Raw genomic sequence first — 20,041 nt, 5'->3', positions numbered from 1 at the left:
CACAATAGTTCAAAAATGTTTTAATGAGCGGCGCTAGTAAACACGTGAAATTCTTATATAAAATAACTCGAGATCCTGACTAGATAGAAAGTTACTGTCTTCGGCAAAGTTGTTGTCAACGTCTTTTTGTTGGTGGACAGTAGTTTAGAGTTTTCTCACTTTGCGGCGCTAGTAGACATGTAAAATTATCGCATATATAAAATATCTCTAGATCCTTCCCAGATAAAAAGTTACTGGCAAAGTTGTTCAGGGAGCCAAGGCCTTTTGGCTGGTGGACAGATATTCAATTTATCACATCATTGCGCTTGTATACATGTGCAATTCTCGGATTAGATGTATTTCGAGACCTGCTAAACTGTCATCGACAGTACAGAATTTTCTCACTACACGGCGCTAGGATATACGTGAATTCTTCGCATATATAATAGGGTAAATGTCGGCTTCGGCACCCATTGACTGTTTTCGGCAACCAAAATTTAAACGTTAATTTCACTATGTTTTACGATCAACACACTTCCCTGAATGTATCCAAACGATTCTTTAGTCTTTCAGCTTCAATCTGATTATATTTGTAGGACCGAGCAATCCTGTTATGCCAGATTTTTCTTCAAATGAAGCATACGTACTACAAAATGGGGCTGATTTCGAGTTGCCGATAATAGAACAGCTGGTTAACACGCAGTTCTAATGGGAAGGTTGCCGAAGAAAAAGAGGCTGCCGACAATAGTCACACTCACCTGAGAAGTTTAGAGCGTTGTAAAAACGCTTTCAAACAGTTTTAAAGAATTCTGTCGATAGGAATGGATAGAGAAGCAAGCAGCAGATGAATTGAAACAAACAGACACGTCATATATGTGCGTGACGCTCTGAAAATGCTAATAGAAGTGCGGACGCTGCTTAGATTGACGAGAATACGTAAATTCCCCTATCTCGAGATCCTTTTTTTTTGTTTATTAATTTATTTGATAAGGCTCAACCGAATTAACTTTACAGAGCCGAGGATTCTTGGTCACTTTACAATATATCTTAAAACTATAGTCAAAAGGTACAACACAATAAACACTTTATCTTCCGCTATCCAAAAAGCCTCCTCCATCAGAACTGGAGCCGCGTCCAGTAGTTTCATTGTATGGCAAATTGTTGTACGCCAACGAGGGTCAGAGCGCGTCCATTGCAACAATGGACGAAAAACGTGGTCAGCACTCACACACTCATCACGAAACGGTTGCTTTCCAAAGTCGACGACGCATCGACCGAAAGAACTGCTGATGAAGAACAATGAGGAGGACCACACAATGGTTGCTGCCGAGAAAACAGACGATCGCGTAGCACACATCGAGAGTGGCCTGCTTTTGTCGACAGCCGAGTGAACACTGATCTCGAGATCCTGAACAGCTAGAAATTTACTGTATTTGGCAAAGCTGTTAAGGAGATAAAGATCTTTTGGCTGATGAACAGTAGTTCAGAAATTTCTCAAAACTTGGCGGGAAATTCTCGCATATCAAATATCATAAAATTAAAATACAATTTACATCAGCCTAAGTAAGCGGCGCTGGTGGTGTAGTGGTAAGCGTGATCACCTCTCACCCCAGCAGGCCTGGGTTCAATCCCAGTAGGCGCCGCCGGGATGTTCTGAGTAAAGCCGTTGGTCCCCGGTTCATGAGTTGATGGGTCGATAGGTAGGGTCCAGGTGTGGGAGCTGCCTCCCTGGCGTCGGTAGCATTGGTGCTCAGCACGGAAAACAAGATCGACGAAAAACAAATCAAAGTAAAAAAACAGCGTAAGTGGGATAAGACAAATATATTCTGGATTTCTTTTACTGGTGAAGATTTTCATGCAGATTTGTGGATACATAAATTCAGGTGAGTCGTTCCACTTGTATACCTCTGATAAATTAATGGTAACACGTATCTCAGATGGAAAACAGTATCTTAAAAGATCAATATCGCTGCAATTTCCACCAAATTAATGTTTAGAATCTCCCTTTCATTTAAGGCTAATTTCAAAATGTCTTACCGAGGGGTCTAGAACAAAAAAAAAATCCCTGTATTTACGTGTGCACGGACAACGAGACTAACTCAGAGAGTGAGGCACTTTTGCTCAGTTGAATGGAGAAATTTATAAGACCATACACTCCCGATCATAAGTTTAATGAAAACACGCCCTTAAAACGTCCAATTTTCGATCTTTATAGACCATTTTAAAGATTTTGAATGGAAATATGAAGAGGCATATTGCTCAAGTTTTATGTACAAAAGGTTCACCCAAATTTACACTATTTTTCAAAATCTACTAAAAAAAAAAAAAAAAAGTAGTGGTAGAGCCTTTATGGTATACCATTCATACCATTGAAATAACCAAAGGAGATGCCAAAATTGGACGTAAATTGAGAGAGCTTTGAACAAAACACATTTGCATGTTCACTATCCGGAAGAACTTTGCCGCATGTACATCTTTGATGATGACAGTTACTTCCTTACCTTAAGCTAAGGCATATACAAATATTTTACATGCATGAGTATATAATCAGAAAACTTCATAAGCAATAAGAATACAACATTGAATTTGTGATGGCTGTATCGGAAATACATTTCGTAAGTGATGGTTTGAGTGCTTTTTCAAAAAGACGAAAAACACGAAAATGGTTTTTTAATATTTTTGTAAAATATGTAACACATACTTTATAAAAACTATATACGATATCAACGAAAATACCCTAAGCTACAATATGGAACCAATGTTTCTTTTTTGAAAAAAGCACAGCGAGTAAATTTATTCTTGTGTTTACTGTAATCAAAAATTAGCTTGTTTAGATCAAAACAAGTTTTTTGAGGAATACTCGTCGGTTTCAGATCGATTGGTAAGTCAGCAACAAAATGGCAATGGAAAGCTCATGTGTGTTGTACAAAGTACAACAGCGCGAATGACGGAGGGTTAAAGCTATTCACTAACCTGCCCGCCCGATATCAACAGGGATATCGGGAGGTGTGCATAGCTTAATGCAGCAGAGTCTCCTTCCATCCCATCGCTGGTTGTCAAGGTGATCACGCTGTTCGCTACGAGGAAAATGTTTCTGCACGAAAAAATGGGACATGGCCATTTGCGACGAAACTATTGAGTGTAGCCTTTTGATGTCTTCTACAATGTTTCTTCATTTTTTGAGTAGGGGGAAGTCCTCTATGTCCGGACAGTAATGATATTCCATAAACAAAGAGTGATAATAAGATTTGGACATGATGAAACAATAGTAAGCTGTATGTTTTCACCGTGTACAAATTATGACGTCACGGTCAGTAAAGGTAAAAAAAATGATAGCTGTAAAGAAAAACAGAAACGAGAAAATTTCACGGAAGTGTACTCGCGAATATTTCCTAAATTTAAAGGTGTAGTATTTCTGTACGTCGACTTTGGTAAGTTTTCTTTTGAATGTAATGCAAATTTTGTATGAAAATATAGGATTCTGGGATTTTTTACCCTTCTTACAAAGAAGGGTATAGATATCACTTGAAAAACCGACTATCGATCCGAGGCCCGGAGGGCCGAGTGTCATATACCATTCGACTCAGCTCGACGAGATTGGAACATGTATGTGTATATGTGTGTGTGTATGTAACGAAATGAATGCGCTCACGTTTCTCAGCAACCGCTCAACCGATTTGGACAAACTCGGTGCGAAATGATAGGTCTTGGGGTTTCGTTGAACGCTATTGAACGGTTTTGGAATCGGTGAACCGGTTCCGGAGATATGGCCGGAATAAGATCCGGTGAATATGGGCCTTCACGCTGGATTTAACGGGAAACGAATTAAAACCATCATGCGACACATCAAATTACTACAGAATTCAAAAATAAGATCAATGCAAGTCGTGTTAAGTGTTCCAGACCACATTGGACACACTTGGACATGTTCAAGGTACCCCGGGGAAGTTGCTTGAATATGAATTGAATTAAAACCCATTAAATCACATTAAAATACGATGATAAGGTGATTGGTAGCCTCACCAAATAGACTACACCCGGATATATTCCGGGTACCCCCAGGCAGTGGTGTAGCGTCACTGGATGACACGGGGGTGGGGGGCTTGGTCACTGATAATGACAATAAAATAAATAAACTTGAATAAGTAAGAAGGGTCTGATCACACCATAGGTGGATAAATTCGGGTTTTTTTTTTCGAAACTGTTGTGTCTCCTCCATGGCCGGACACCATACTGTCCTCTATGTTCGGACAATAAAGTTGTCAACATAAAATGTGGATATTATATAGAATTTAAGTTTTTTTTTTATTGTTACAGGAAGTAATGATGTTGAGTAGTAGACATGGAACGCAAAAAATAAAATTCGTGGTCTCTGGAACAAAATGCTTTCAAAGCAAATGAGTATACGAGAGGCCGCCGTAAAATATGGCATACCTAAATACGCACAAGATCGTATCAGCTGCCTCAGAACCGGTAAGGATATCGTTCTGGATCACAAGCCAGTGGATTCAAGAAGACGTTTTCAACTGAATACAAGGAGCAGCTTGCGCATTACGTCACGGATTTGTCGATTAGATGTATGCCACTTACTAAGAAGGAGTTTTTGAAACTGGTCTATGATCTCGCGGAAGAGCTGAAGGTTCTTCATTGCTTCAACACCAAAAAAGGCACAGCCTGGAAATTTTTTTACTACAGCTTCATGAAAAGGCATGGATTTTCTTTGAGAACTTCCAAGTCGACTAGCCTAATGAGATCTGTTGGGTTCAACCGTCCTCAGGTCCAGTTATTTCACTCAAATCTTGAAAATCTTATGGTTAAGTACTAATTTGAACCGTCCAGAATCTACAATTGCGACGAAACTGGCGTCAATTGTGTGCCGAAGCATGAGAAGTAGGGTGTCCCAAAATTGCACTATGTCTAGAAATCTGGGGGCTCACCCTCGAAATGATAGCTAAGGGTGTTACAAACAAACTTCTGTATGGCGGCAACTCTGGGAAATGTTGCTTATAGGTCGCCCCGACGATATTTTTGAAAAAAGTCCGGAGCCAGCAGGTGACAAACAAAGTTCCGGTTGAGTTTCCGAAAACCTTCTCAAGCAGTGTACCATTGATATACAAGCAGCTTCGGTAGCCACAACTTGAATGCTTTGTCCGATTGAAAGTTGTTGGGTTTCATGCTTGAATCGAAAGTACCTGATGATGTCCAACTCCGACGACAAACGGTTTCTGGGCAAATGCTTCCTCGCAATATCGGTGATGAGATCCGACTTGAGCTTGGTTTTTGGTGACATGATTTTCTTTTTTGGTTCAGCTTGCTACGGCAATCAAATGGAAACTAATAAATTGTGTAATCCCCTCCGCTCATATATCCTCCTATTGAATTCAAAAAACTTCGAAACAAATGTTATCAAGTGATTTACAACAAAGTAGGTGATTTGTATTTATCTATTTCAATGATAGTTTGATTTGCTGGTGGACATACTACAAGTATTGAAATTCTGAACTTTTATTTCCACAGTAAATCCCGAATAACTTTTTAACGGTTAAAAATGAGGTTAAAAAGTTTCCGGCAAAGTTTTTGCTTATAAATTTTCCCATATTTCTGCTGCACTTGTGATGATGTACAACAAAAAACATCATTTTAGCGAATTTGAAAAATTATAACTAACAAATTGGACACAGAACATGCCGTAGCATTTTTTTTCTTATTGTGTTGACCCTTGGTAATCTGCGAAAAATATAAAAGGCTGAGATTTCACTGAAATTTAAAGAACTAAAAATATATTTATTGGATAATAGCTATGAAAAATGTACTTTTTTCAAAAATATTGTCGGGGCGACCTCTAAACAACATTTCCCAGAGTTGCCGGCATACAGAAGTTTGTTTGTAACACCCTTAGCTAACATTTGGAGGGTGAGCCCCCAGATATCCAGAACTAGTGCAATTTTGGGAAGGTTTTAGCTCCCAAAGCCGTTCGTCAAGTTCGTAAACAGGCATCTGCGGAACGTGGAAGAAATATCACTACCTTGTTTTGTATGTGTGCAATCGGACAGTACATAACGCCTTTGTTTGTCTTTCCAAGGCATAATATCTAGACCAACAATTAAAATAGGCGGATCAACCAAACGTAAACAAAGGCTTTAAACACACAATTCTCGAGAATCAAAACACTCCCAGGCAAACTAACAATGCCATTCGAAAATGGAAGTTTGCTCTATCAAATGGTGGTGTTAGATTGCTTGGATGTGCTTTGATTCTCGAGGAATTTGCGTTTAAAGCCATTGTTTACGTTTGGTTGTTCCGCCTATTTCAATTGTTGGTCTAGATATGCATGCTAGGCTTATGATTAACGCCCCCGAAAGGAGTTGCTCAGCCATAAGGTTGGATGAATGGTGATTTGTTTTTACAATGGCTTGAACATTTCGTAAATTTTTCGCATCCTTCAAAACAATCACCTGTTCTTCTAATACTTGATGGTCACAGCTACCATAATGTTCTAAGTCTTCCGCCACACACAAGTCACAAGCTGCAACCACTCGACCGGACTTTCATGAAACCGTTCAAGAATGCTTACCATGAATGCTGTGAAGTGTGGATGCGGAAAAATGCAGGAGCACGGATTACAGACTACGATATTGCTGGCCTCGTAGGTGAGGCATACGTGAAGATAGCACGAACAGATCTTGCAGTTTCGGGTTTCCAGTGTACGGGAATTCATCCGTTCAATAAACACATTTTCTCTGACATCGACTTCCTACCATGTGATTTTACAAACATTCCGTTGGAAGAGTCTGCAACTGGTTCAAAAGAAATCTTCGTAAAAGATACTGCTATCAATCCATCAACCTGTTCTGCTACTTTGACTATATGTTTAATATTACTTCTGCGTGAAGCCAACGATTTACATAGTTGAAGATGCTAATTTCAAATAAGAGACTAAAGTGGTAATTTTTATACGATAGATGGAGGAGATGAAAGTCTAGAGTTGATAGTTCCGTTAGAGTACGGCAGTGTGAAAATTGCATATAGAAAGTATATAGCGAGCTAGGACAACTTTTAAGGAAGGTACAAATCGGTTTTTTCATCTCTCTTTACCAAACTCCCCCTTTGACCCCCCCCCCCACCACTGACAAAAAGAGATGAAAACAATAGTTGCAATTTCCAAACCTACGACTGGATGCCTTCCTTCAAATAACAACTGAAGTGCGGTAAAAAATCGGTAGAACTGTTTCAAACACATCGTTGGTACTTGAGCGGTCGGTTTTCATCTCTTTTTGCCAGTGGTGGCGGGGGGGGGGGGGCACCCCTCACCATCCCTCTCCAAAGGGGGAGTTTGGTAAAGAGAGATGAAAAAACCGATTTGTACCTTCCTTAAAAGTTGTCCTAGTTCGCTATCTACTTTCTATATGCAATTTTCACACTGCCGTACTCTAACGGAACTATCAACTCTAGACTTTCATCTGGCCTCCATCTATCGTATAAAAATTACCACTTTAGTCTGTTATTTGAAATTAGCATCTTCAACTATGACTGTTCTGCTATTTGTGCTACCGCAAGCATTCAAAAACTGTCACCACTACCTGATGCCGTCCAGAAGCGTTCGGAATCTAGGAAGCGGAAGTCAGAAAAAAGCACAGTTTTGACATCACTTTCCAACAGAACGCTGGTAGAGGAAAAGGAAAAAGAAAAGAGAATTAAGGAGTCCATGCAAGATCTTCGTAAAAAGCGGAATCAAACCAAAAGATTATGCGAGAGCAACAAAGAAAACCACTTGGCAAAAAAACCTAGCCTGCCTAGTCTGCCAGAAATCGGATAAGGAAGGCTTCATAAGGTGCTCAACGTGCAAAGACTGGACCCACAAGACTTGAGCAGGAATATTAGAGCGTCCCTTGACCTTTTTGTGCCAATGGTGTAAGCTTTAACAAAGCATACCTTCGTGTCCGAGCATAGAGGACACTGTGTCCGGCAATAGGGAACACTTTTCGTATGATTTGAATTCCACAAAAATTGTAACCCATCATTAATTTCAAATTGCAAAGGGTTTATTTTTTCGCTTGTTTTTTTTACTTACGATATTGTTTCTCTTTAAATAAATGGGAAAGTAAACACCTGAAATCCAGTACTTTTTAGTTATTGCTGAAAAACAAAAAGTGTCCGAGCATAGAGGACTTCCCCCTACTTTATTTGAGTGGTGATTTTTTTTTTTATTAAGGGTGATATACAGTCAGATAAAAATTGGCTCACACTAGACTAGCCTATCAGTCCCAAGTACATCGATGAGCTAACCCCATTCTAGTCGAAATTCTAGTACTACACTATATTTGTTTTGATTTTGGGACCGAAGAGAGTACCAGAGCTGATTCAAAAGGTTGAGCACGTTTCTTCGGAATCTTCTGGTCTTAGAGCTACCTATATGGTAGTACCCCTTTGAAACCCGTTTTTAACCATAACTTTTTTGTTTGAATTTCCCAATTTTTTAATGTTCTACGAAGTTGTAAGTGCTCTAAAAATGCACATTTTTTTTCTAGGGGAAGCACATCACTATCTCTTCGGTTTAAGGTTCAATTTACTTTGATGCATTTTTTAAAAATTCAAAAGCAGTTTTTGCACGCGTCATTTTGTGTAAAATATCAAAAGAAATCGAATAGTGCGAGCTTTTTGAAATCTGAAATAATGCGTCGGAAAAAACTGCTTTTGAAATTTTCCAAAAAGCATCAAAGTAAATTGAACCTTAAATGATTTACATCCTTTTTAATAATGTTTTAACGCTATCTTTAAGGGGGTGCATCTTGCAGGTTAGCAGGTGTTAGCATCTAAACTCAACTTAATTTCGTTCAGCAAATTATACTTTACAGTTACATATACAATTTAAAAGGGAATCCAAGAGGATGTCTAATGAATTTGATGAAGCAACGCAGTTTCCCTTACCTTAGAACAAAAAACAAGTTTGGAAACCACTCTACGAAAATTCTGCTACAGTGGCGAGGTGTTCCTCTTTTTGGAACAAACCAACAAACGCTCACAATATAAACGCATACACGAAAAATACAGCACTCTAATAATGTATGAAGCCAACTCATAGTCACCGTCATCGTCATCGTCTCCGCCGGTTGGAACGAGTGAAAATCCATATTGCGGTGGCTGGTAATTCGATACTTTTATTTACATTTTATTTATCTCCCTTTCCAATGAGTTTTGTTGTTCCCTCTCCGTCTTGGTTGCTTCTGTCTTGATACCAACTGCTGCAGGCCCCACCAAAGACGAGGTTGAGTCGGCTCCGAGGAAAGGGAGGGAATCAAACCAGAATAAAAAAAAAAGACTGACTGACACATTTGCTTCTCGCATTCAAACAATAGACTTTCTTTTATGGACGTCTTTGGTAGCTCGTACAAAGCCAGCCCAGCCAGGAGGTTAAAGGCAAGATATCTTCCCGATTAGATTTGTATCATGCCGTAAATTTGGCAGTTAATGAGAATGGACTGACAAACGACGACATCTCGGAAACAATAAGCTCAATTAGTGACAATTTCTCAGTGTGCAGCCAATTTAGAGCTGTCAAGCACTGTGGCATGGAATTTGCAACATTTTCATTTTTGATTGTACGGTTTCGAACAAATTGGATCAATGGGTTTAACAAGAATCAGCTGAAGATTTTTTGTAGGGGTGCATTATGGACTATTCGAAATTAACGGTTTGATACTTACTCTTTGTGCTCTGCTGCTCGGTCCCGTTGCCGTCGGTTTTTGAACCAATTTGAAACCTAGAATAAAGGGATCTATTAAATTTACCATTGCCTTTTTTTGTCAGAGCTACTATAACTAAGCGAATCAAAAACGAAACAACAAGTGCAACTCTCCGCTCTGTTGCATAATAATTCAGGTAATATGTAGAAGCTAAGAGCTGGAAAAAGCATAAAACATAGGTCGCAGAGGAAAAACTCAGATAAATCTCATTAAAATGATCCTTTTTCCCTTGATGAATCAATCCTCGCGCTTCACTGAAGTCAACGGAAGAGCTGAGCCTAGATTGAATCAACAAAACCCAAAAAATAAAAAGTATCCAATTTCAATCCACCTAGTTGAGATGAGCTTCCTCAGGCGGAAAAGAGCAGCACACACAACGAACGAACCTAAAACTGGTCCGGACCAAAGCGCCGCCCTCGTCCAGACAAAGCATCCACACACAAAAAAAAAACGTTCCGTGATCGTTTCGCTCGTTCGATGATAACAACTCACTCAAAATCCACCCAACTTACTAGACCTTACCTGGGTGGTGGTTAATCCGGTTGCTTCGGCCAGTTCCCGTTTCTCCCTCGGCGAGGGATAAGGATTATGCGTGTACCAATCTCGCAGTACCGATCTTGATTTTTCCTAGAAGATGCACGCGTAAACACAGAAACAGAGCAAACGCATTAATGCCAAGATGGGAAGTCGAAAATTTGCCGCTTCAGTTGATTTCTGAGCAGCGTTCTTTGTTTTTGCTTTGTTAACATTTTGTAGAATGATTGAGATTCAATTTTTCTAACAAGATGCTAGTTTTGGCATCACATTGAGTTGGAAGCACCTGACTCACTTTGAAGCAGTAGCTGGTTTCCTCTCCGTCCCATATCGTCCGGGGTAGGGGGAATTTGCGACGAACGCGGTATTTACCGACTGCTCCGAGCGGTCGCCCCCGTAGTTTCTCCGCTTCAACGTAGTGAGCTGGAATGAGGGAGGGTGATCGTAATTAGTACACTGTTAATCTTGATTAATTGGTATCATTCCAAATTATTAAATTAAAGAATCAAAGTATGCCATGAATTCAATAAACTTGCGAGAATATATCACTACGTTCAGACCGGATAACATTTTTTTGCATTGAAAAGTGAAAGGAAACATAGAAGAAGCCGACACCTATGCCCCTTGTACAGAACATCCTACCTACTACGAACGGACAGACATGACGTTGGTCGCGGAACTCTCGCTGTCGCGCGTCTGTCACCTTCTTTAAATTCCATGTGCGATGACTGATGATATCAGTTCGATTCGATCTCTCCAAAAGAATTAAACAGCAAACGAAAACCACCAGAATCGACAATCGACCAAAACTCAGCGGGGTACAAAATGCTTATGAGTTTGTAGCTGGAATGGAACTTGGAACACTGGCATTTTGCTACGAAAACGAAGCTTGGTGCTCGCGAAACACGTTCTTATCCATTTGACGCAGTCAATGACATGTTTAAAATAAAAACAAAAAGGTAAAAGAAGTAACATTCCGTATGGAAATTTGTCGTCATAGTCATTTCAAGTTGGATAATATTTTAAAATATTTGCGGAACGACGGGGTAAGACGGCCCTAAGCATAAACTAACATTTTTCTTGCAGGGGCGTATAGTTGTAGGGGCGAGGGGCGGACTGACTAACACTCTAGAAAGCTCTATGTGCGGCATATCAAGTTTCCTGAGCACCTCCAGTGGTTCACAGCCCAAGTAACATGTCAAGTTTTATCGAGGTTTTAAAGCATTCTACAAGTCTAAATTACGGTCTACAGAACCCTGATAAAACCTAAATTGTTATTTGGGAGAGCCACCGTAAAAGACTTCCATCCTAAGCGGCTACTTGCTTGCTGGATCTTGGTGAAATTCCTGCCAACATATTTTTGTTGAGGTTCCAGCGCTACTCAAACAAATTTCTTGTCACTAGTCTCGAAAAATAATTAAATTTCTCAAACCTAAAAAAATCACCAGAATCTTGATAGTTTTCATAAATCCTAAAATATTTAAGATTATGTTAAAGGGTGGACAACTCGAAAGAACTGATCATGTTCAAAGGAAGGAAGCATTCCTATAAATCAAAAATATTGATTATTGAAAAATTTCTGAAATCAGTACAACTCGAAAGAACTGATCTTGTTCAAAAAAAGGAAGCATTACATTTGAAAAAAAAATCGAACCTTTCTAAACTTTTTCGAGACTGATTTCAAAATTTACTGAGCTTTGAGAAAAGTTCAAACCCGTAGAAAATTGCTTGCTTCCATTCGGCGAAATGACCTTCGGCGAAATGTCTCACTCCCCCCTAAAATGGTCGCATCAGATCGATTCGTCATTTGGCGTGGAACTGCTCAATAACACTCGAAGAGAAATCGTCCGGGGAATCGATTGCACGTGGTCTCATAGACCGGAAAGCCTTGTAGGTATGTGTTTTGGGCCATTTTACCCCATTTTCCCCTACTTTTTGGAGGAAATGTTTTTCACAGCTCTATTTTTCGTAAAACATAAGCACTTTATGCATGGTTTTAGAATACCATGTCTTTAAACAACAATTCATGAGATATTAGGGGAATACGGGGTACACTTTATAGGGGAGTAAGGGGTAAAAGTGAACCCTCGCTAAATTTATTTTAATTCATAAAAATGTTGAACGATGCGATTGTTTGAATGACCTCAAAGGTTGCCTGCAATAATAAGATTTTTTTTTCGAAATTTTAAAGTTAATTGGGGTTAAATAAGTTTTAATTTACTGCTATCTGTTTTAAAAGAGTTTTCACTTTTTTGTCTGTGTACAGCAAAACGATATAGTGGTTCTCAGAATTTTGTAAAAATTGGTAGTTTTGTTCCTTATCGCAACATATTAGACACATTTTTTTTTTTATTTTGTCATTAGGGTGACTATTTATATATTAGGGCGGTAAAAAAATATTTTTTTTTTCGATTTTTTTCAAAAATTTATAACTTTTGAACTGTTTGGCCGATGACGAAACTCAAAATACCAAATAAAAGTTAATTAAAAGAATTTTTCAGAAAAAAATAATATGATATTAAAAAAATGGATTTTGTATTAAAAAACATTGATTGTAATTTCACTTTTACCCCTTACTCCCCTATAAAGTGTACCCCGTATTACCTTAATATCTCATGAACTGTTGTTTGAAGACATAGTATTCTAAAACCATGCATAAAGTGCTTATGTTTTACGAAAAATAGAGCTGTAAAAAAACATTTCCTCCAAAAAGTAGGGGAAAATGGGGTAAAATGGTCCAAAACACATACCTACAAGGCTCTCCGGTCCATGGAATCACGTGCAATCGATTTCCCGGACGATTTCACTTCGGAAAAGTAGTTTTTCATGGCCGGAATTCAGCGTGCTGTTGAGATATTGAATTTTGGGTAATTTTGGACCCATTTTTGCCCATAGTGCAATGGTTTTTGGCTTCAGCAACCCTCCTTCTTGGCAGAGGATTGATTTTTCTAGATACTGATTTTAAATACAGTAGAAGAAACCTATGATTTCGGTCGTATTTAGATATTTTGGATTTCCTATACATATGCAATTCCTTTTGGATCCTAAATTACAATCAGATATGAAGCAAATGAAGGTAGGGCTTTCTTCAGGAGATTCCTTGAAGCGTCCAACAATGGCCGTCATGATGGCTGATGTTCCCTATCACTTCAAGATTCCTAGAGTACAAATCTTACACACTGTTGTGACCACTCATGAAATTGGAATTCCCTAAGTATGTACTGCACTACAGCAAACGTGAAGTTCCAGTTTCATTATTATAAGTTTTGTGAGAGCTGATATTTGTGCTCTTGAAATTTTTATGTGGAAATGAGATTGGCTTCGACAGCGATTTTCCTTCAGAACGCTAAAAAAAATCATTCACTCATCCATTTTCTATCAGATGCCACTGCTGTTGTTTGCGGTGACATATATCGGAAGCTACGCATAATCTGTTTCCCGTTAATTGTTCATAGAGGGCAGTGCAATGCAAAACATGTCTGGTATCTCTTAATTTGCATTTAGATTAACGTCCGAAGTCCCTCCTTTTTTACATATTTTGCTCAAAAAATACTTTATAAGCCCCGCCCCTGAAAGGATTTCCGACCGTTTTTATGAATGGGGCGGAGCAGAAAGTATCTATAGTGCAAAATATGTATATGGATGGTAGTCTAAATGCATATATAGAGGTCCCCGACATGTTTAGTAGTGTGAAGTACTCTATTTTGTAATCTGTGAGAGGGAAATCACAAATCGAGTGTCATCAAAATACATGCCATGATGAGGGATTGAGCTCGAGATAGAATTTTCGAGAAAAAAAACCATTTCCATTTAATTTTAGCTTGTTGCACTAATTTCCTGGAAAAAAGTGTTCGGCAAGTTCACGAATGATTTCTTTAGGTTGTTTATCATGGCCCCCCCCCCCCGGCTTGTTAAATGGTCTAAAAAATGCTACGCTATTTATGGATGGTCCCTTATTTTACTTCCAAGCCTGTGTCTTAATTGGTTAGTTAAATTTAACTCGTGGTTAAAAGTGACAGCTGGAAATTTATCGAATAGCCCTGCTATCCAAGCGTGGTTATTTCTGACCGACTAGAAGTTAAATTTTGGCAACCGTGACTGAATTCTGTTTGAAAACCGATCAATCGAAATCACCGGGTTTTTCGAACATTGAAAATAAATTTCGAAATGTCACTTTTAACCAGGCGAGGTTGATCCACTTCGGAGTGCTTGCGCCATCGAGGCGACAGGGCTCGCTGCCAGCAGCCAGTGATCTCATCGTTCCCGTCGCGGAAGGTTCAGGGTTCAAACTGGTGAACTCTGCGGTTGACAGGAACCGCTGCCTTCCTACTGCTGATGCTGCAGCTGCTGCTACTGCTACCTTCTCCCACGCCGTCCGAAGCGAAAATGAGTAGAGCCAGTAGTAGTAGTAAAATTATGTTTATTTCTGTTGATTATGGTAGTATGTACATTGATTTATCATATTAATTGATTAGCCTATCTGGCTCTTCATCTTTGTTTAATTTGATATTCTAATTTAATATTTGCGTTTTTCAACTAGTTTACAGAATACCCCTTTGGGGATTTGTTTTATTTGAATTGAAAAAAGTGATAGCCTACCTAACTACGAGTATAACTTAACCTAACGTGCTAGATCACGTATGATCTGATGATTTGATCTCAGACAGGTGTCTCTGAACCTTTCCAGCCAGGAGGTGTATCTCAGAATTTCTAGTCCGCGGGGGACTGTTTAGGACCATCCTAAGGATCTTGTTTTGGATCCTTTGGAGTTTAAGGTGATGGCATTTTCCGCAACTCTCCCAGATTGGCATACCGTACTCGATTACAGGAAGGATGATTTGTTTGTAGACAGCAAGCTTATTTTTCAGGGACAGGGTTGACTTCCGGTTGATAAGTGGATACAACGATCTTATCAAGATGTTGCACTTGGTTTTCGTTTTGTCAACGTGCTCCCTGAAAAGAAGCTTGCTGTCTAGTGTTAGCCCGAGGTAAACGACCTCTTTGGACCATTCCACCACTGTGCCGTTCAGGCAGATCTTGTTATTCTCCAACGGAACAAGTCTGGGAGAATTAGAGTGTGGAAAGATAATGACCTGGGTCTTTGCCGCGTTGATACGGATCTTCCAGCTGTTTAAGTATTCAGACAGGACGTCTAGGCCTCTCTGAAGTTTGGCAGTCAGAGCTCCGATGACCCTACCCTTGTAGACGATGGATGTGTCATCTGCGAACAGAGACAACGATCCACCATCAGGGAGAGCCGGCATATCGGAGGTGAACAGGTTGAATAGGATGGGGCCAAGGATGCTTCCTTGTGGAACCCCGGCACCGATGTTGAAAGCATCCGATGTGATGCCATTCAGACAGACTCGGAACGTCCTGTCTGATAGATAGTTGATTATTATCTTCACTAGGAAGACATTGACATTGTCGAACGCTTTTTCAACGTCCAACAACGCCATGGCAGATGTTTTCGAAACAGACTTGTTCCGTCTGAGAATGTTTGTTACTCGAGTCAGCTGGTGGACGGTCGAACGACCTTTCCGAAAACCAAACTGTTCCTCGAGTAACAAGTTGTTTTCATCGGCAGATGTTAGGAGCCGGTGGTACACTGCTCTTTCGAACAGTTTTGATAACCCTGAGAGCAGGCTGATTGGTCGATAACTTGAAGGAGAGGACGGATCCTTCCCAGGTTTCCGGATGGGTATGACTTTAGCTGACTTCCAACACGAGGGGAAGTAGCCAAGTCGGAGGCACAGATTAAAAATCAGTGTCAAATAGCTGTAGAATGTGGACCTTAAGTGTTTGAGTTCCAGATTCATTATGTTGTCAAAAATTGGGGGCCTTCATGTTTTTAGATGATTTTATATAGGCCAACAGTTCGTCAGCCGTAATCTCGGATTCCTCTGGAAAAATGTTAGGAATCTGAAGAACATTGGTTGCATTTTCAGCAACCTCAGATTCATGAGGACTGACGATGTTTTGTCCGAGATTATGGGAGCTGACGAAGTGTTGACCTATCGCGGCAGCCTTCTCTTCAGGAGTTATCAGATGAACCACTGGGTCGCCGGGACGATCCAGTGGGGTCAGTGGTGGAATGGGCCTAGGCTTGTTTTTAAGAATTTTTGTAAGTTTCCAGAAGGGCTTAGCACAATCTGGGAGAGAGCGGATCCTACTAGCAAAATCGTTATTTCTGAGATCCACCATCCTGGCCTGAATGATCTTTGTTAATCAATTACAATTGGTCTTCAAGATAGGCAGGCCAGTACGCTGGTACTGCCTACGAATGGTGTTACGGAGTCTAATGAGATCTTTGGTAGGGCTGTCAAGGTTCAGAGTGTTACTCACCTGTCTGGATACTGGCACGTGTTGTTCCCTGGCCCGGGAGATCGCCTCCTCGATGGTTTGTAGACACCGGTCAACATCTTCGGACGTCCCCGGTTGGACATCGTAGTCGATGGTTGTGTCGACGCAGTGTTGATATTGCGCCCAGTTGACTCGATGGTAGTTGCGCCGGGAAGCTTCGAATCGGTTTACCGAGGATCCAACTTTGGCCACCACCGGGTAGTGGTCCGAGCTTAGCTCCTGGAATGCCACAGGTTGCGAGACGTTGTGTCCCATGTTGCTTACGAAGATGTCGATGGTCGCATGGACCCCAGACCGACTCAACCGGGTGGGAGAATCCGGGGCCAAGATGGTATAGTGGCCCTCTTGCAGGTCTTCATTCAGGATGATGCCGTTTCTAGTTGCCCCAAGCTTGGTGTTTTGTGTTCAGATCGCCAGCGATGATAAAGTTCCCGCTCCCCCGGGTGAGTTTGATGATGTCTTTCCGGAGGGCCACTGACGACCCGTCCCTGATGTTGGTTTGCTTGGGGCAGTAGGCCGCGATGATGGTGATTGGGCCAAGTGATGTGCTCACCTCCACTCTGATGGCTTCAATTGCTTTCAGCTGGAAGTTTGGTAGCAGCCGGCAACTGATGTTCCGTCTTGCAGCGATGGCCACTCCTCCACCTCCAGAGCAGGTGCGATCAAGTCTGACGAGCCGAAAGTCGGGAAGGAATATGTTCAGTTCGGGCTTCAAATGCGTCTCGGTGATGATAGCAATGTCGACCTCCTTGGTGTTGAGGAAATCGAGTAGCTCTCTATGCTTGTTCGTCAGTGAGCAAGCGTTCCAATTTGAAATTTTTATAGTTTCACGGTCCATACTTGGTGACGAGTGACAAGGCAGCATGAAGCTGTTTAGATCGAGTCTTGCAGGTACGCATGATGATGATGACCTCGGCCACGAGCGTCACAAGTTCCTCCGAGGTGAACGGAGAATCGTCGACAGATTCACCTGAGACAGCACCAGCGTATGATAAACCAGGGGCGGTGGATGAACCTGGAATTGGCTGGGCCGCAGCAGCAGCGAGACGATGCTGAACTGTCCGACTGTTGGGAACCATTTGGATACTTGCAGGATTGGCTTGTTGGTTGTTGAGCGGAAGCGGGGCTAGGTTCGGAACATGTCGGCGGGGCTGAAGAGCTGGGTACTGGACTTCCGTTAGTGCAGGAGGCGAACGATGATTACGAAGGCGACCGAGCTGGTTGCTGATTGTGGCCTTCCGACGGATATTAATGAACTCCACTCGCATGGGACACCCGCGATTGGAGGCTTGGTGGTTTCCACCGCAGTTGACACACGTTGGCTCGATGTCATCGACTTGCTCACAGGACGCAGTTGAGTGAGTTCCAGCACACTTGCCGCAGTTTGTCTTCATGTGGCAGTTTTTGGTGCCATGGCCATATGAGAGGCAGTTCATACACTGCGTTACATCACGATGTTGGGGTTTGTAATGCTCCCAACTGATGATGACCTATTTTGGATCTCAGAGCTGCAAGACTGGTGGATCCCTTCGTGAAATACACCAGGAACAAGTGATCACGGAAGCTGGTGTTTTTTAGTTGGGACGCCGGTTCATCTGGAACACGGCCTCAGGTTGGATCCCAAGCCGCTCCAGCTCGGATTTCACCGCAGCAACCTCGAACGACGGTAATCCACGCAAAACCACCTTCAGCGGCTTGCTCGATGACAGATCATGCGTGAAGAAGTCCACGTTGTTGTTCTTCAGGAAACTTCCTATTTGTCTGTACTCCTCCAGACTGGAGCACATGATTTTGGTACCGATGCTGCAAAGTTTGAAGCGAGGCAGCAGCTTGTGTTTTGCCAGTTCGGCACCCAGCTTGGCAACATCCTTCACCGGCGTGAAAAGCTGGGGAATCCGCTCTCGTCTTGCAATGGGAACGGCGTCACCATCGCCATTTTCTTCCGGGAGAACTGCATACTGGTTGGCTTGCAGTACTCGTTTTCCGGCGTCATCCTGCGATGCGCTGGGCTTGATTAGCACCTTCTGCTGGCTCATTGGCACGTTTACGCACCATTTGTTTCGTGTTTGCAAGTTCAATTAAACTTGCCAGAACGCGAGAAGGTGGCGACACATCCACGGCGCAACGCGACAGCACAAAACGAAACAAAATCGAATCGAGAACTCGAGCGAAAATACGGACTGAACAGCTCGACAGTCGAGCAAAGAATGAGTTGAGCCACGACAGCAGCGCGGTTTTATAACTTTTCAGGTTTAATCAGAACGATTTGCAACCAAGTGGTAGTCGATTATGACGACTGGGTTTGGGGAGAACGTTTATTTCATGAAAATAGTGATAAAATTATCACTTTTTATTTGTACATGTTTCAATTGTTTTTATATGGGAAATTGGAAAAAAAAATATTGTGGCAAATATTCAGAGTCATTTTCTATCGATTGATGTATTTGGGTTTTAATTTCATCTATAAATGACAAAGTTATAAGCGTTCTAAATCTTACACTTTTTCGTGACGGTCGCAATTTTAGATTTTCGATTTACCCCCAGTATCTTCCCGTAAGACGTAGTCTACGTCAAAAATCATATAAATTTAGGTGCTCTGAGACTGACATATACGAGCGTCAATTTTGACATAAAATTGAGCCATAACAGACGGGCAAATTCAACTCAATCGAGCGTACTTTTTGTCGATTAACGAACTTTTCAGTCTTGGAGCACTTAATTTTACACGAAATAATTGTTTACGTCTGATACTTTATGGCAAAGATGGATTCAGTCACGTGTAAAATTAGTTATTTCTAAGCGTGCAGAGTATGTTTTATTGGACATTTAACCAAGCCGTTCTGGTTTTTTTTCCGTTCCGCTTACAATTCATTTTTATGAGATGATAATGCTAGAAGATATATAAGAATACTATACGGCAAATGAATCTGACTCATATTTGAATCCGATTAATTTTTCGTGTAGCTCGTGACTTCGGAGTGTTTGACTCAGTGTTGCCAGATATACCGATTTATCAGCATTTATTCCAATGTTAGAACTTGATACCGATACATAGATAAAATTCCTCTGAATACCGATTTACGAGATTTATACCGATTTATAGCGATTCTGTAAATAATCAAAATGGGCATTGTCTGCCAGCGGTTCTGTTTTTTTTTCCTTGATTTGTTTTCCGTCGATATTGTTTTCCGTGCTGAGCACCAATGCTACCGACGCCAGGGAGGCAGCTCCCACACCTGGACCCTACCTTTCGACCCATCAACTCATGAACCGGGGACCAACGGCTTTACTTTCATTCCGACGGAAGGCGTGATCAGAGATATTATGCCTCAGAACATCCCGGCGGCGCCGACTGGGATTGAACCCAGGCCTGCTGGGGTGAGAGGTAATCACGCTTACCACTACACCACCGGCGCCGCTAA

General features: G+C 41.2%; 1 protein-coding gene across 1 annotated transcript in view; it reads right to left on the bottom strand.

Annotated features, from left to right (window-relative positions):
* Positions 1 to 20,041, bottom strand: part of so (sine oculis) — a 98,693-nt gene that overhangs the window by 25,230 nt on the left and 53,422 nt on the right. Inside the window, exons 3-5 of the mRNA XM_065231557.1 lie at positions 10,552 to 10,679; positions 10,245 to 10,349; positions 9,684 to 9,739 (exon numbers count right to left, since the gene is read on the bottom strand). Coding sequence (XP_065087629.1) covers positions 9,684 to 9,739; positions 10,245 to 10,349; positions 10,552 to 10,679 — 289 coding nt within the window. The remainder of the gene's footprint in view (positions 1 to 9,683; positions 9,740 to 10,244; positions 10,350 to 10,551; positions 10,680 to 20,041) is intronic.

Source organism: Ochlerotatus camptorhynchus, unplaced genomic scaffold (genome assembly GCF_037179485.1).
Source record: "Ochlerotatus camptorhynchus isolate MF236.1 unplaced genomic scaffold, CSIRO-AGI_Acam_v1.1 ptg000357l, whole genome shotgun sequence".
In the NCBI taxonomy this organism is placed as follows: Eukaryota; Metazoa; Arthropoda; class Insecta; order Diptera; family Culicidae; genus Ochlerotatus; species Ochlerotatus camptorhynchus.
The sequence above is the reverse complement of the archived record's forward strand: the minus strand, read 5'-3'. Positions and strand labels throughout refer to the sequence as shown.